Below are 17,800 nucleotides of genomic sequence, written 5' to 3' on the forward strand. Positions count from 1 at the left end.
CCAGTTTCATATAAGCCACCCAGTAAAGTTGACATGAAGTCCAGTAATAGGCTAGCCCAATCACGTTTTTTTGCTTCCATTGCAACAACATAAAGTAGTACGTAGCCTTCACTGCGATCACAAATGCAACACAATAAGAAGCAAGCAACGAAGAGATATATAGCCTAGTTTGTCGAGTCAGCTGCTATCCTTATTTTAGTTCAGTTCAGTTCAGTTGTTTTTATTTCTGACCATCATATCAAAACAATACACGTCAACATAGCAAAGGTCGAGAAAAAGGTAGAAGCGACAAAACGCGAACGTTAAAAACGTGCTTGTGACCGAAGTAAGTTATTGAGTTGAAAAAAAAATTTGGCACGGTCGCAACACCTTCAGAAATGCAGCATGCCATTAAGTGTCTTTGCCGAGACACAGCCGCAAACTCTGGAGCGGTGTCAAACCGACGTCCTTTGTGAACATCGCGCAAACGTTTTCACCACTCAACCATGCAGTCGCTATACGTTACTATAAATTGTTTGTAGATAATTAGAGTTTTATAATGTTATAAAGTTTACTAAAATTTTAGGCAACAGTTAGTAGACTAATAATTTAATTAAGTGGCTAGAAACCTGGAGTGACCAAAAGCATAGGGTAATTAAGTTACCAGAAATGAGCACAAACCGGAGCGGATCCGGAACAGAATTTTTAGACATTTTGGTGTTTATTACAAAACAGGAGCCGGATCCGTAGTCTAAAATTTCATTGAAAATAGGAGCCGGATCATGAGTATTATTTCAAAACAGCATATACATTTCTTTGTCTGAAGAGCATAATATACATTTTTTTGTCTGAAGTAATGCGCGTTTTCAAAAATTGCTTCATATAGGCCTACTTCATAATAAATTACTTCACACCAGATGGGTGCAAACTAGCATTTCAAAATAATAAATAAATATACAAACATTAAAACGGCAACTCTTTCTTTGCACATTTGTAAAATTGTGCGCACTGCATTGTTGAATGTTGCGAATGATAATATCAAAAAGCTGTCTACTGTTAACCACACCTTGACCTTTTATAGGGGATAAATTGATGAGGTTACATTGTTGATGGAAAATGTGGCAAGATCAACAAGTTGCACATTCACTTGATATCAAACTCAGGACTAATGATGTTTTGACAACAGAAACAGTAACATTTGAAGAACTTCTTCTTTCTGAAAGAATATTGAGTGGCTTAAAAAAGTCTGGATTTCATAAGCCATCACCTATCCAGCTCAAAGCAATACCTTTAGGAAGATGTGGTTTAGGTATGTAAATTTGTAAGCGCATGCCTACACTAGAGCTGGGCGATATTTCGATACGATACGATATTTTTTCGGCAGCGATATTTATTCACAAAGCTCCGATTTTATCGTTTAAAAATGTACTGAAATTAAAGCAACATTTTCGCATGCGCAGTGACACAGACATCGCATGCGTAGACAGCCCAGTGTGTGTGCATTGTTTACGCATTGCGAGTAGTCTGACATCGCATGCGCAGACAATCCTCAAGCGTGTGTGCATTGTTTACGCATTACAAGCAGTGTTTGTGATTACGCAATCCTGCTTATTGATTCCCACGTGTTGCGTTGTTGCGAAGGATGAAGTCCGGTAAATACGATATAGGAAACTTGCAAACTGACTGAATTTACGTAGCATAGCGTAGCGGCCGTAGCCTACGGTAGCTACAGCTAGGTAGATACTTTATTTTGTTTTGCTACTCACAGCTGCATCTCTATTTCGCATCAAAAACTATCAACAAGGATAGCTGCATCTGTACATGGTGGCGAGCTAATGCACTGACTTTTCCTACACTTGCAAAAGTTGCAAGAAAACTTCTGTGCATTCAAGCCACCAGTGTTAGTAGTGAAAGAGTGTTTTCACTTAGTGGCTCAATGGTTTCCAAGAAGAGATCGTGCCTAAAACCCTGCAGTGTCAACATGCTGACATTTTTGTCCAAAAATCTTTAGTTTGCGACAGTTAAATCGCAGCATTGTTTGCAATAAATGTTGTTCATTTCAGTACCAGTGCTCAGTATGTTTTTCATGCAGTTATAGAAAGCCGTGCTTTGTGATTCGCCGTAAAATATCGAAACTTAGATAATATCGTTTTATTTTTGGTAATATCGTATCGAAATTATTTTACCAATATCGCCCAGTTCTAGCCTACACAGGAAAATTTAGTATGGTTGTGTGGATGTGATAACTTTTTTTTGTAAATTATTTTATTTTGAACATAAATTTAGCAAAGCAATGGAGTTTATTTGGTGTATTAAGCAGTGGCTGCTGTTGACCTGAATAGGAAAACATAGCTTCTGATGCTGTGGTTTTAGAGACACTTGAAATTAATGTTTGTACTCGGTAAGTAATGGATATTCCATATTAATATTACGCACTCAAGCATATGGTTTTACAATAGCATTCGTCTATGATCATTTGAGTATACAGTTGTGTGCTTGTACAGCTTGAGCATTCAGGTTCAATCCAAGCATGGCCATTGGCCAGACATTGCTTTGCTGATCAAAAAGTGACTTATTACATACCAGGTATACGATATTAGACTTATTGGTTGCTAAAGGAGCATTTTCTAATTTAGGATACTTCCAACTAGAAGCAAAAAATTAACTCTAGGCTATAAGTTAATCAAGATTTATTTTCAATGGAACATTACCTTTTTTTTACTTGCCTATTCTTCTCTTTTTGGGCTGATGTATTAAGCATAAAGTTAATGCTTAAGCAACTCTGGAACCATAGGTTAGTGCAACTGTTTTGTCAGCACTTAATCCACAACTCTTTTTCTGCTTTGTAGACTTGGTGGTTCAGGCAAAATCTGGTACTGGAAAGACCTGTGTCTTTTCTGTCATAGCATTGGAAAGCATTAACTCATCATCATTGTCATTACAGGTAAAATATGGTATTAGCAATATGGCATAACAAGAGGTTTATTCCTATTAAGTTCTAACAATTCAGTTTACCATTAGACCAGGGGTCACCAAACTACGGCCTTGGAACCAATTTCATCCGGCCCGCTACGTGCTGCGGCAATTACAGCTGCACTACAATTCTGTACATGTGCTTCCCTTGGCATTAGCAACCGTTTTTGGCATTGCCTTTTTGTGTAATAGAGACTTCTTTGTTAAAATTGTTCGTTCTTATAGTTCGTTGTTGTATGTTGAATTTGTACATTTTTCAACCAGGCAGCCTACATGTTGGTGTTCTGTTTTTATCATTAGGCCACCACAAATGGGGACAGCCTTGGCCAAATTGTAAAGATGTATTTTTTTTTCAAGAGCACGATGCCCCTCTAGTGTTATCACAGCAGGGGATAACTTTTCCAGCAACCTTTCGATTTTCATCACAACTTTGCTATTCCATCGCTGACTTTGTTATTTATTGTGCTCAATTCAAGTCAATGAACATTCTAAATAGTTGTATATCTTTTCGCAATTTGCATCCGGCCCGCAGCTGTTAATCTCGCAGCAATCCGGTCCTCAGCGAAAAGTTTGGTGACCCCTGCATTAAACTATTAGCAGGAGAATGTTACATTGCAAAAAAAGTTGTGCGCAAATTGAGATAGTAGTTTTAATTACGAAACACTGCTTGACACTGACAGCGAGTCCAAACCTAATCAGTCTTTGAAAACAAAATAGTGTAACTGACCTGTGTTGCTCCGAAAGTGGCGAGGAACAAAATTGACTGCAGGAAGCCAGACCTAGCCTACACTTCGAGTTTGCCAAACATTTCCAATTAGTAAGAGTTCCCTGCAGACATGTCCATTGAGTTTAAAAAGCAACAAATGAATAAGTGACAGCTTTATTTTGTTAAGTGGAAAAAATTGAAGTTGCTCCCATAGCAAATTAAATTACTACCATATTAAAAATACATAAGTTTTAGCAAGAAATAACCAAGTCTCATCTTTATTTTGTTAGGTGCAAAAACAATTTTTATATATATATTTGTTTGCATAAAAAATGAAATTACTACCGTACCAAATTCAATTATTTTAGTACAAAATAATCAAATCTTGCGTCAATCATGTCCGGCCTAGGGATGGCGTCATTTACGTTCACGTCATGCGGATGGCGGAATAAAGTCGTAGACCAGTCATTTTTAGGTGATCTTTGTCCAGTTTACTAGGAAAGCCATTTATATTTTGATTAAGCTGATAATAATCTCCTCATTTGTTGACCAGGTCGTGGTATTAGCTCCTACAAGAGAAATTGCTTTGCAAATACAAGGCGTTATTGCATGTATTGGGCAAGATATACCTGGGCTGAACGCTCAGTCTTTTATTGGTGGTACACTGGTTGCTGATGACAGAATCAAAGCAAAGAAATGCCACATTGCTATTGGATCACCTGGTATGAACTATGAAAGCATTGTGTTTTCTTAACTTTGTGAATCTTTTGGTTTTGTGTGATAGTTTTGTTTGAATTATATTGGAATGACAAAATAAATTACTTTGACATGGCGAGAGAATGCAACTACTGTGAAATGTCTAATGTTGGGTGCAGCGGAATGGCTCGTTTCGGCGAGTCCAATTCGGCTAGTCCGATTCGGCAAGTGCCATATTCGGTGAGAGCCCTTTTTGGCGAGTTTCCTATTCGGCGATTTTTTGAATTTTTTTTAAATTATTGGGTATTGTAGCCTAATTATCATTGCCGTTTTAGGGGTTGGGGTTTAGGGTCTTATTTCAACGTTTAGCGACGTTAAAGCGATGTAAAAGCGGCAATGATAATTAGGCTACGGTACCCGATAATTTTAAAACAAATTTTAAAAAATTGCCGAATAGGGAACTTGCCGAAAAGGGCTCTCACCGAATAGGGCACTCGCCGAATTGGACTCGCCAAATAGTAGCAGACTCTGGGTGCAGACAGTCAGATGCCTGCTAAATAGCAGTACAACCCACGCTGTGGCGTTTGGATATTTATGTGTGACGCACTGTAGCGCCCGGTCATTTTGGTGGTATTCCCAGTAAAGTCTATTTCATTATGTGGTTGATGGTAATACTGCAGACCTTGGCGTACGCAGGATTTTTTCAAAGGAGGCGGGGGAAGGCGTTCGAAATAATTTTCGAAACAAAATGAAAACAAATTAAAAAAACGCCCATTATAAACAGCTAATTATGTTGTACCGATATAAGATTAGCCTGCCATACTCAGCTTGCATTGACGATATTTTGTTAAAGTTTTTAAAAGCTAGATTACTCATTTGGATATATTTTGTATTTAAAACAGACATTATGATACAACACACTTGACGTCTCGCATATAAATATAAGTCTCGCATATATACTGTAGAGTAGCCTAATCCTCCTATGATGTAGTCTGACCAAGGTTTAAGGTAGCCAAGGCAATCTGTGTAATTTTAAGCACCTAAATGACCGGGTGCCACACCTAAATATCCTAACGCCACAGTTTGTGCACCTGTTTGGCAGGCACCTAACTGTCTGCACCTAAAAGACACGGACCCCTAATGTTGTTCGGAATGGCCCGTTTCGGTGAGTCCGATCCCTTAACGGGGGATTTTTTCAATTATTTTTTTTAAATTACCGGGTACCGTAGCCTAATTATCATTGCCGTTTTAGGGTTAGAGGTTAGGAACTCACCGAATCAGACTCACCGAATCGGACTCACCAAATAGTAGCAGACCCAATGTTGTTAGCATCAAGCTTTCAAAACGTTGTTGATGCATCAGTATTTACTGAAGTTGTTATTTTTTTGTATCGAAAAAAAAATGCAAATAATACATTGTCATTTCAGGGCGCATTAAGCAGCTTATTGAACTTGGAATTTTGGTCACTAGTAATGTCCAAATGTTTGTGTTGGATGAAGCTGATAAGTTAGTTGAAGAAGGAAATTTTCAACAACAAATAAAGTCAGTAATTTTTAGTGTGCTTGCTGTGTTAGTTGAATTTGATAGTGTTTATTATTAAATTCTCAAAAAGTAAACACATGTGAAAGAATAAAATAAATTTTGACCAGGACATAATCTGTTAAATTAGGTACTGCATTTAAGATTTTTCATTTGTGCGCAATACCATTTTTGTGTATGGTCACCTTTTTTTTTTTCGAGAATAGTTGTTTCTTCTTCTGTGACCTCCCTTATGAACTTCGTCTAATTTGTTCTGTCTTGTTTTGATTAGTAATTCCGGCATGCTTTCCATTACAGAAATTTGCTTGATATTGTCAAAATATTTCATTTTTGTCGTCTTTGTCTTTTTATTCGTTTGCCTTGTACCATCTCAGTCAAAATTACGTTTCCCAACGAGTTACTTCTTGCAATGTGTCCGAAATATCGTAGTTTTCTAACTTTGATGTTGATGTGTCACGTTTAACTATATCAAATCGCAATTTCAAAGCACTGTATCTTTTCAGTTTAATGCACAATTGTGTACTTTAATTTAATAGTAGGCTACACATGTGACATGTCTAATATCTTTTAACTGTGTGTATCTGATCGCTATTTGCCTTGTTTAGTTGGATCTACTCATCTCTACCAGAGAACAAACAAGTCATTGCTCTTTCTGCAACATACCCCAACACTCTTGCTGAGTTTCTAACCAGATATATGAGGGAGCCCACCTATGCCCGATTGGATTCTTCCGATCAGCCTCTTCTTGGTGAGCATATTATGTCGTTTCTGGTAGGCTACTGCAGTGAATGAGTATATTTTCTAGAAAGTTGATTTCATGTCGTAAAAAGTAATTTTTTTGGTGGCCACATAGTTTAAACTTTCACGTACGATCCCGTTTATGAGGTGTTAAGTTGTTTGACTTTTGTTCTACTATTTTTACTCAATACCACAGTTCTTTTTACTTGTTTTTGTTGATCTTAACTGTTGCGTTGTTATCAAACTCTATGGATTTACACTTTTGCCGCTTCATAAAGTTTTCAATTCACTTACTGCGCCTGTTATTACCACCATGGACCCAGAAAAATATATTTTATTTTGCGTTATGCCTGAATATCATATCCCCATAATAGCTTTCTGCGGTCACCACGTTAAGCATTCCAAAGCAAATAAATTATTGATTTCAGGCTTGCGTCAGTATTATGTTGAAATTAAAGACTGCACCTTGCCTCATTTAATATTTGAAAGGAAGCTTGAAGAATTGCTTCGCCTTTTATCGGCCACTACTTATCAGCAAGCGCTGGTCTTTTCCAATTATCACTCCAAGTAAGTTCTTACAATTCTTTGTTTAATTAATGAAGTTGCTTGCGCTACGAGTTCAGTTAATTGCTTCGTGTATTGTTTTAAGTAGACGACAGACATGAAACATTCATTAGTATTTTATTATATGTGATTTTGTTTAGGTTAATGAAATTATATACAGTATATTATAAGATGTTATGATTAGTTTAAGTAATGAATTTTAGTTGAAGTAATGAACCTGTTTTCTATTGTATAAAAGATGACTTCATTTTCTTATAAACTATAGAGTCTTATCTGATATTTAAGTTGATTAAAGCTACATGCAAAAGGCATTCGTCTGTATGAGAATTTTGTTGATGCTACGCAGAGACTGAAGAAAAATCAGTGTATTCTTATTCATACATTGTTGTACGTGAAAGTCGTTTTGAAAATAAGGTTTCTTTCCATTCAGAGCAGAAAGCGCATGTGACGCGCTGAACACCTATGGATGGCCGGCTACTTACGTGTCGGGAAACATGACTCAATCTAGAAGAATCGAAGCTATCAATAAATTGAAGCTGTATGAATGCAGGTAACGAGTTTGATCATAGTGTCTAGTATTGTTCCTGAGAATTTTTTATGATTGTGTTGATTTTTTGTTCAAAGCCGGTAGCAAAGAATGAAGTTTACGAAAAAAACTTCATAGTACCTTCATAGTCACTTCATAGTTACTTCATAGTAAGAATGAAGTTTACGAAAAAAACAAAACATCAATCTTGTTTAGGCATTGTCTAATCTTCTTTTCAGCATATATCCCCCGACTGTTGAAATATTTCTAATTATGCTTTCTAATACGCTATTAATTTCAACCAACGTAGGAAGATGAAATCATTGTTTTGCAGAATTTTATTGTCTACTGATTTGACGTCACGGGGTATTGACGCGCGCAACGTCGACCTGGTCATCAACTTGGACTTGCCGAGCGATTGGGAAACTTATATGCACAGGATTGGACGCGCGGGAAGGTTTGCTGTTTTAAGTTTTCTAACGGTCTTTAATGCATCAGCGTTTAAAAATATCTTTCTAAAGCAGGGGTTCTCAACCTTTTTTGCTGTTCGTACCCCTTTGTCAGGTCAGAGCATTCTTTGTACCCTCCAAAAAAATCTGATTGAATTTTTTAAGAATATATTGCTAAATTGAATTGCTTTTATAGCTCAATGAAACGTTAAGCCGATATTTTACACAAAAATGCAAAAATTACCAAAATAAATTAAATGTCAGTTGTTTTGTTTTTGACTTCTCAGTGAGATATTTGTTGTTGCTCCATTGATAAAATTCGCTCAAACGATAGTTCGATTTTACTTAAGGCAACACGTAAATCATCATCCAGTTGCAGACGATTTCTGTACGTATTATTGATATGCATCATGGTCGAAAAGCCACTTTCACAGTAATAAGTTTTGAGAAGAGAATTAACACTGTCATGGCTTCCATAGCAAGACTTGGGAAGGCTTCATAGCAACACACCAAAAATCTTCTAACTTTGATTTGTCAAATGGCAGTTTCAATTTTTGGCAGCTTTTCATTTCGATGATGTTCTTCAAATTATCCTCATCCGACATTTTAGTTAAATCAAAAAGAAATGGATTTATAATCCATTGCTTGACATAATTCAATTCACCAGCAAAAAAGTAACCATCAAAAGAATCAACCAACATCTTTAAATGGGAAATAAGTTCATTTTTGACATTTTACAGCAAAGAGTTATTTGCAATTTGATCAAGACGAGGAAAATTAGCAAGGTTTTCATTTTCAGCAGCAGCAAGTAAAAAAACACATTGTTATGAGACAATGAGGCTTCTTAGCCTACTAAATAACAACAATTATTTGTAGATAATTGTTTTTGTTCTTCAAAGCAAAGACCGTAATGGCATAAAATCATTTACAATTCCAAAATAAAACTGTACTGTGAAATCTGTTTGAAAAGCTGATTGGTAACCCAAGGATCTTCGTACCCCTTGATGTTTAATCTCGTACCCCCGGTTGGGAACCCCTGTTCTAGAGGATGGCGAAAAGCATCGGCAACCACTCGTTCGTGATGCTTTATACATTAATGTCCTGATCAAACTTGTCACAATCAATGTGCGAGCTCTTGCGACGTGCTGCTTGTATCTCGATCGAGCGTGCTGTTTTGATTGTAAAATTCTTATGCTATAGGTTATCATCGGTCATTATCCTGAAGTAACCTCTGATTACGAAATCTGTATTATGTAACGTGTATTCTAGATTTCTAGGTCATTCAATTGCTACGTGCATATCTAGAGTCTTCTTTAAACTTGCTTGTTTACGCCGCTCAGTGCAACGTGACCGAACGATGAGTTCGTGTGATGCAACATTACGTAACCTTCTCGAAGTTACTAGACCGAACAAACCTTTTATAAATAGTGGTGTAATTTGCGTAATGATTATTATGGGAGTTGTATTATGACGAGTTGATTATGAGAGTTGTGTTATGAGTTGTGGATTGGTAGTTGGTGCAGAAATTATTGTTGTTTGAGAGTTGAAGAAATCGAATACAAGTAGATGAGAATTGGTGCTGATATAAATTGTGTTCGAAATTAGAGTTATTTGAGAAGCCGTTCGTTAAAGTCCTTCAAGAAGTTAGATTATCATTTCACTAGTGGAACCTTTCGACATTTAATTGACTGCTTTTCGGTTATAACCCATTAAAATACGTCATTGAACCTTTCCAAGTCTTTTTCCTGGTAAGAGATAGAAAGAAAACGTGACAAAACTGTTGATGTGTTTTTGTTCCTTACAGTTTTCGGAAGGTATTCAGACTGTGGTTCACCCAGGGATATCTAAAAGTGCATGATGCCCCATTGCCCCCTGCTAAGGAAATTATAGGATTTACTACTTGACACATGTTCACCCGATACTGGATATACATTTTGAATATACATAAAGTGTACTTAACATTTTCAAATTGTTAAAGTTTTGTAAGTTAATTTACAAATATTATTGCAAGATGAGCTGATTATATATTGTTTTAGACCAATTTTGTATAACATTAAATTTTGGCTAATTTTAAACATACAAGATTTGGGCGACCCCCGTCCCCCACAATCAAATAGCATTTCTGCTTAAAATTTGAAGAAAAAGAACAATGTGGCAACGCTTTCTCTTAACTTACCCATTTCTTGGCAGGTAACGTAAACTAACTGGAGATCCCGTTCTTCTGAATTCCTTGGTTCACTTTAAACAACTTTGAGTGAAACAATGTTTTCATACAACGCTTACCTGTTTATTTTTCTTTTATGTGAATTGATGTTTTGAATAGGTTTGGATCTCGTGGTATGGCAATTTCTCTAGTCAATGCAGAAGAAGAAGCGAGACTTCAGTCGTGGATATCTCACCACAATGCTCCTATTTTTCTGATGGCCGAAGTAAGAACATCATTATACGGCTTTGCTAGTAAATATAATAAAAACTATGAAAAGGTTTTTGAAGGAACTGAAATAGGCTCTTGTGTTTTCCCAGCACTTTGTGATAATTTGTGCAATCGTCACAATACTGTTGTCACTTGTTAAATAATGTTTTCTGCATAGGCTTACAATCACAATGGCGAGTTGCAGTCACGGGACGAGAAATCACATGATGGAGGCAGCCCTTCAACGACTGGGAAAAACGATGCTCAGCTAATAACGGATCAAGAAAATCAAATCACGAATGTAACATCTCAAGATAACACACAGCGTCATAACAATCTAAACGCTGTCAAAAATGTTGATACATCCAGCGATGAGATTTCCATTGAAACTGATTCTGAAAGAACAGAAGAAACATCGTCTTCTGGGGATGCTATTGATTCTGGTACTGATTCAAACTTAAATGATTCGTTTCCTTTCAGTACAGTAAACCAAAAGAGCTCTTTACCATTAATTCCTAGCTTAGTCGAACTAAAAGAGCGGAGTTGGCACTTTCGGGCCAATACGCACTGCTTACAAATGAACTACGAGCAATTGAAGTCCAATTACGCGTACTTCAAGAGAACTCACCAGTTTGATAAACCAGACGCCTCATTGCTTGCGCGCTTAAGTTTACAGATGAAGGAATTGAAAATCAACAAAGCTGCAGATGAGGAAATGGAAGTCGTCGACGTCCATGCCACAGGAGAAGACCTTTCTGCTGATAGCACATCACTTGTGAAGTCAAATACGACAGAACTGCCCATTTGTTCTGAAATTACAAGCTCGACAGTGCTTAAACAGACAAAGACAACAAACGGAAAAATCTCGAAAGAAATTTTGAACACAAGCTTACCTGGCGCCTCTAATCAAAGAAACAGTTCTTCCTCAAATCAAAGTCTGCAGTCCAAGGGTGTGCGTCGGCGTAACCCGTTGTGTGGTGCGGCTGCAATTGACATACTCAAACACTGGACTTCCGTTGAAAAAGTTTCTGCCTCTAAATCTCAAGATTACTCTCCCAATAAAGAAAAAACAAACACTCCCACAGTTACGTCAAAGTCTGAGTTTGTTACTCGCTCAGCTTCCAGTTGTTACGTTATACCTGCCAGAAGAAAACATTTTTCTCACTATTGCAACGGTGACCAAGAGGGAAAATTAAACGTGTGGTCGCAGTCTCACGCTACCAATACGAAAGTTTATGATAAAGCTGCTTCGAACAGTTCGAGCAGTGACGAAAGTTCGTTTGGTAGTGATGAATCGTATAGTGACCAATCTAGTGATGAATATACTGAAGATGATGATACTTCTAGATCGTCCTGTGAAACATCTTTGACTTCAGACGATGGTCGTAAATATGGGCCCGGAATCGGCAGCTGGCAACCTATCGACGCTTCGCATCACCCAACTTCGCAAAATTCTCACCCAATTTTTCCCCCTCCATTATTATTTCCTTTCACACCAACTGGTCATGCTTTTCCTCCTGCCATGCATCCTTATTCTGATGCCAAATCAGCTCAAGAAGCTTATATTTCTCATCAAGTGTATCAGTTTGCATTGCAACATGCACGAAAACAAGTATCAAATCTGTAATACACCAAATCCGCATCGTATCATGAAGCTGTTTATTGGTTAATGGTTATGCGTGAAAAGCTTATGTATCGTAAATAAGAAAAGATCAGTTCCTGGTGAAGTAATTACAAATGTGCTTTGGCAGTCGTGGGCGAGTGGTTAGCGCGTTGGGCTCGCAGGCGAGAGCCTGCATGTTCGACTCCAGCCACTCGCACTTGCTGTTGTTTCTCTGGGCAAGAAACTTTACGATAATTGCCTCTACCTAGTGATCGATTTCGAGTAATGGGTAGTACCAAATTTAAGTCATAAGTAAAGTAGACAACCGGAAACTGACATTGCTGTCGGCTGCAGCGTGGGTCAGGTGTATGTCGGAAGGCGTACACCGATGCATAGCGCTCAAGTCCGCTTTCCCGCAATGCAGGATAAAGATAAACAAACAAACAAATCCATGCAAAATTTATACAGTAGAACTCGCCTAAGTCGCCACCGGCTAACTAGACGTTCTCTCTAATTCGACGCATTTTCTGGCTATTGGTTTATGGTTATGCACACAGCCAATTCGGCAGATTTGACACCGAATATCTCGACGTTTCTTCCAATTTGACTCCTGTTTGCGGTTCCCGCAAAGAAGTTTCATAAAAAGTCGACCGTTTTCCTGTCAAACATGCTGATGCACTGGTTGAATTGCGGCTTCCAAACGAACGTCATGCTGTGAACAGATTTGCGGTAATAGTTTTTATTGAAGACAATTCCCATAAGATTGCGTTTTTCTGTTTGCATTGCATGCTGTTTTTGACCATTGACCGACTTTTCTGCGATAGAATCTCACTTCAGATTCTCATGTCCGGCGTCCTAACTTATCCTAAAAGGAAACATCTGTTAATTTCAATAACAAAATAAGAGATAAAACACAAAAAGTAACAGACTCCAGTTTTACATCATTTGTTTTTAAAGTAAGTACACTACAGTATTATATTTAATGTCTAATTGTCTAACTCCATCTAGTGGAAAGTTTTTGTAAAAATGCTCAAGTCTCATTTGAAAAGAGCTGGGTGGGAGGCTCAGACTGTACATGATTTATAAAAAAAAAAATCCAAAAGTTGTTTTCTAAGGGTCTATTGTTAAAAGTCGGGGGCAAATGATGCACCATACCAGGCACATCTAACAAAAAACTACCCACTTTAAAAGATAAAAACCTGAGGTGATTGATAGGCTACAGGTGCTTGTAAAATCAACGAGAAAACAAATGATTACACTGGTCTACACGATTTTTGCTCTGTGAACTTTGAAAACTGATTTAGAGTAATTTTGGGGTGCTGAATCCGAATATGACCTCAGATTTATGCTATCACGTCAGGTTTGTGAGATATGATAACAACATATTGTTACTTTTGTCAAAAGTGGAAGATTTGACGTTGCGTTTATTGCACATACACATTGTGCAAGATTCAGAAATCCAGGCCATGTGGTGCATAAGTAGCTGAAATACACCTACCAATTACAATTTGATACCAATTTGTTTTCTAAGCAACATTATTAACAAGGCAGTAATAACAAGCTAAAAGGGAGGCTATAAGTGTAACTGACCCCCTCCCCCCGTCAATGTTTTGCATGAAACCACAAAGATTTTAGCAAGCCTATGGCAATGCTTGTTCAGTAACCATATTTAGGCTGTTTTGGCCTGTCTAACGCTAACCTTTTGTTACAGCACTGCATATGTTGGTGGTAAACGCAACGCCAAATCTTCCACTTTTGACGAAAGTAGCAATTTGTTGTTATCATACTTCACAAACCTGACGTGATAGGATAAATCTGAGGTCAGATTCGGATTCAGCACCCCAAAATTACTCTAAATAAGTCTTCAAAGTTCATGGAGCAAAAAAAAAATCTTTTTTTGTAGACCAGTGTTATCTTCCCTCTAAAAGCAGCATTTGTCTCCGAAAAAGGTATGATAAATTTAACATGATTTCTAAAAAAATATGTGGTACTTTTTTGAAGTGTCCAGGTCACCTGGAGATGTTCCAGGGTCCTAAAATCATCCTTGTGAACTCTCTGGTTGCAAATTTTCCCCCAATCAGATTTAAAGTCAGGGATATCTTAAGAAGGGGATACGAAGGCTTTTATTACGTCTGACAATAGAAGGGCTTTTGTTTATCGTAAATAATCTGTGTTTATCGTAAAATGACAATTGGCACCAATAGTAGTTTAATAAATCTTGTTATGATAACTTGCATTACGCTATTAGCATCAGGCCGGGATATTCACAGCATGCTCATGGTTAATTGCTTGTTAATTCAACTACCCATATACTTGCTTTACATTTAGCCATACTGTAACGGCTTTGTTAAAAAAACAGCTTACTGGTAACTTTTCAACTGTCTTTGTAAACAAGAATTTTTTAAATATGCTCCACGTAACATTTGCTAACTGTTTACTGTAGCTCATTGTACCAGCTGCACTACAAAACTTTCTACGATTTTAAAAAAGAACCACATGTTTAAAGCACTGCAAACTACCGCCCTGGTAGTGTCATGAGAATAAGGCAATCACTGCGAGCCTTCATATCCCCTTTTCTAGATATCCCTGTTTAAAGTTTGCATGGTCTGTGGATAGGCTACAGGCATTAGGCTATAAGTTTCTCCATGGTAGAACCCTGTAAAACTCTAGGCTAGAATGGGCAATAGTTTTATTTTGGGTAAAGAAGTTATTTTTTTAACCATAAACCAGTTTCGCAAGCATAGGCTAGCTCAGCAACAATACGAACTTTAACACTAGTCTATAACGCCAAAATAAAGCGATGTTTTCGACTCTCGCCTACATTTAGTCCTTTTCAAGCTTAGGCTATAAAAGAAAAAATAATTAGCCTAGCCTACACATCGCATAAGAAAATTGTAGAGAAACATCAAAAATATTATTTAATCTAAACATTCAAAGACTGCCTATCTTGCTCACATACAAAATGACTACCGCACCGTACACAACTCAATGGATTAAGTTCAGACTACAAGTATTGCGCAAGATGGACTGAAGCACAATACGAGATAACTCCACAAAACCAACAATCCACTCAGTGATTGATTGAATCTTTTTCCTCGGACTGGGAAAGCTTCGTTGAGGGCTTCATCCTGGCAGTTTCGCATAGCCTACTTGTAGAGGCTTTGAACCACTTAGGTTACGCAGACACGGTCACCGAGATTGACAGATTAAAGTTTTCCGATTGTTGAACTGTTGTTGCCGGGGAATTATTCCATCCATCAGATGCCGCTGAATGGAGAAATGAATTCCTCAACGTATGTTGCTCAAGCGCACAACCCGAGAACCGAACCCTCGCTGCTTGATCTTGAAGCTTCTTTCGTTCACAAAGTCACTCGCATTGTTGCTTTTGTTTTGTTTTTCGACAGTCAAGTTTGGCAAGAATTGACAGTGATAAACACATTTTTAGCTTATGATGTTCAACTCATCAGCGGTGCAGGCGCAGCAACAGTGGAAAGCTCTGTGACATGAATTAGTGGTGCGATGCTAATAAGCCTAATTGTCAAAGGCAAACATGTGTCATTCGCTCTCAATTTTCAGCTCACTCGACTACTATAAGACACATTTGTTGATTGGAAAGTCAGGGATATCTAAAGAAGGAGATACGAAGGCTTTTATCACATTTGACAATAGAAGGCCTTTTGTTTATTGTAAAATGACAATTATACAATTAATCTTGTTATAACAGTGACGTTCGGTGGCTTAAACCGTTGGGAAAGCAACTTGGAAATATGCTGCAGCAAGGTAGTAGGCACGAAGGGCGTAACCGTCTGAAGCCCGAAGGCGTGTTGCCGAAGGCAACACTTGCAGCGGGGGTCTGGGGGACCTCCCCCAGAAATTTTTGAAAAACACTTCCAATTTGGTGCGCTCTGAGAGCATTTCCAAAACAAATCAAAAATAAAAATCTGTCAAATTGTGCTTCGCCTATGTCGTGATCATACATCCATTTAATGTTTAGAAGTCATGAACAATCTTAATTTTAACGTTGCAGGACCAAAATCCTGTGATAGACATGGAATAATAGTTGTCTAAATATTTAATTTGTCATGAATGTTCATTCTCAGATATTCAGTTAGGCGTATACACTACAAAAACTAACACTTAGGCCCAGTCCCGGATTAAGGTCAAATGGGGCCCCTGTGCTAATGAATGCTATGGGGGTCCTTACCAGCTTAGGTGGAGCGTAATGGAAGTAGGCTAAGCTGGTTTCGCTTGCAGAGGAAACCGAGCCTTGCTTAGGTAAGTTAGATAACTTTGAAATAGCACGTGATCGATGATTAAATAAGCATGTGCTAATTAAGTCAACAATGTTTACGTTATAATGGATGCAAAATCACACACATTCAATCAACGAAACCGTGCAAGGGAAAACATTGTCGCAAGGGACCACTGTTAGTAGCACTAGCCTACTGCACACTACACTGCAAATTGCAATGAAAGGTTATTCTGAATTTCTATTCTAAACTGTTCTTTCATTCACTACTATAACTACCAATAGGATTTAGAAAACCAACATGAAATTCAGTCGAACGACTTTTTTCTGAATTGAGAAGTCGCAGTTCATCTTTCTCCAGGACAGTTAGTGACCATCATACAAAGAAACAATCTAAGAATTGTTTCTACATTAGGGAAAGCAGCTTCAACTTTGTCATTCTTTATTATCTGGTAGCCTACATGTTTTCATGACTAAAACTTGCTTTATTTCCATAAGCCTTTTTAAGATACAGGTAGAAATTCAAAAGTTTATCAATGTGCAAAGCCTCGCGTCGGGCTGCTTTGCGTCTTGACAGAATGTGCTGTTTTCATTATGGAATTCTTGAGCGATGTGTTATTATCGGGTATTGACCTAAAGTAACCTCTGATGACGAAATCTGTATTATGTAACGTGTTTTCTACAACCTTCGGCCCTACGTGACATTCTAGAGACTTCTGTTGTTTACATTTAAATGCTACGTGACCGACGATGAGTTCGTGTGATGCAACACTACGTTACCTTCTCGAAGTTACTGGACTGAACAACCAACTATATAAATAGTGGTGTAGTTTGTTTATATTTATTATTAATTTATGATGATTATTATTGAGTTGGTTATGAGAGTTGTGTTATGAGTTGTGGATTGGTAGTTGATGCAGAAATTAGAGTTATTTGAGAAGCCGTTCGTTAAAGTTCTTCAAGAAGTCAGATTATCATTTCACTAGTAGAATTATTCGACATTTAATTGACTGCTTTTCGGTTTGACCCATTAAACTACGTCATTGAACCTTTCCAAGTCTTTTTCCTGGTAAGAGATAGAAAGAAATCGTGACATTCTGGGGGCTCGTCCGGGAATAAACCAAAAAACGGATTAGAAAAACCGAACAATACCGAAAGGTTTATTGAAAGAATAATAAATTAACAACAAGCTGTCAAAATGGCGGATACCGTCAAACATGAGATGATTGAAGACTTACGGAGCATGGCTGAACGAATGGGGCTGAGTGACAATGAGAAGTCTCAGTTTGTGATGGAAGAGTATCACAAGATAATGGCCCAAAAAGCTCAGCGAGAAGCTGACGAAAGAGAAGATAGAAGAGCTGC

At 37.7% G+C, this 17,800-nt stretch overlaps 1 protein-coding gene across 1 annotated transcript; it reads left to right on the forward strand.

Moving 5' to 3' along the window:
• Nucleotides 1–1,024: 1,024 nt before the first annotated feature.
• On the forward strand, nucleotides 1,025–12,294 carry LOC145771132 (uncharacterized). Its single transcript, XM_082582873.1, has 10 exons — nucleotides 1,025–1,288; nucleotides 2,829–2,923; nucleotides 4,212–4,380; nucleotides 5,782–5,896; nucleotides 6,499–6,641; nucleotides 7,060–7,198; nucleotides 7,626–7,745; nucleotides 8,056–8,178; nucleotides 10,494–10,599; nucleotides 10,762–12,294. Exons 1-10 carry the CDS (start codon nucleotides 1,096–1,098, stop codon nucleotides 12,208–12,210), a joined length of 2,652 nt encoding a protein of 883 aa, XP_082438999.1. The 5' UTR covers nucleotides 1,025–1,095; the 3' UTR covers nucleotides 12,211–12,294.
• The last annotated feature ends 5,506 nt before the right edge of the window (nucleotides 12,295–17,800 follow it).

This window comes from Aplidium turbinatum, chromosome 1 (genome assembly GCF_918807975.1).
Source record: "Aplidium turbinatum chromosome 1, kaAplTurb1.1, whole genome shotgun sequence".
In the NCBI taxonomy this organism is placed as follows: Eukaryota; Metazoa; Chordata; class Ascidiacea; order Aplousobranchia; family Polyclinidae; genus Aplidium; species Aplidium turbinatum.

Bases quoted from the DNA above. Each gene is read 5' to 3' on its own strand.
- LOC145771132 (XM_082582873.1), top strand. From the start codon at position 1,096: ATGTGGCAAGATCAACAAGTTGCACATTCACTTGATATCAAACTCAGG. The intron at 7,199-7,625 runs GTAAGTTCTTAC...CTTTCCATTCAG, and splicing joins TTTTCCAATTATCACTCCAA to AGCAGAAAGCGCATGTGACG. The intron at 7,746-8,055 runs GTAACGAGTTTG...ATTGTTTTGCAG, and splicing joins TTGAAGCTGTATGAATGCAG to AATTTTATTGTCTACTGATT.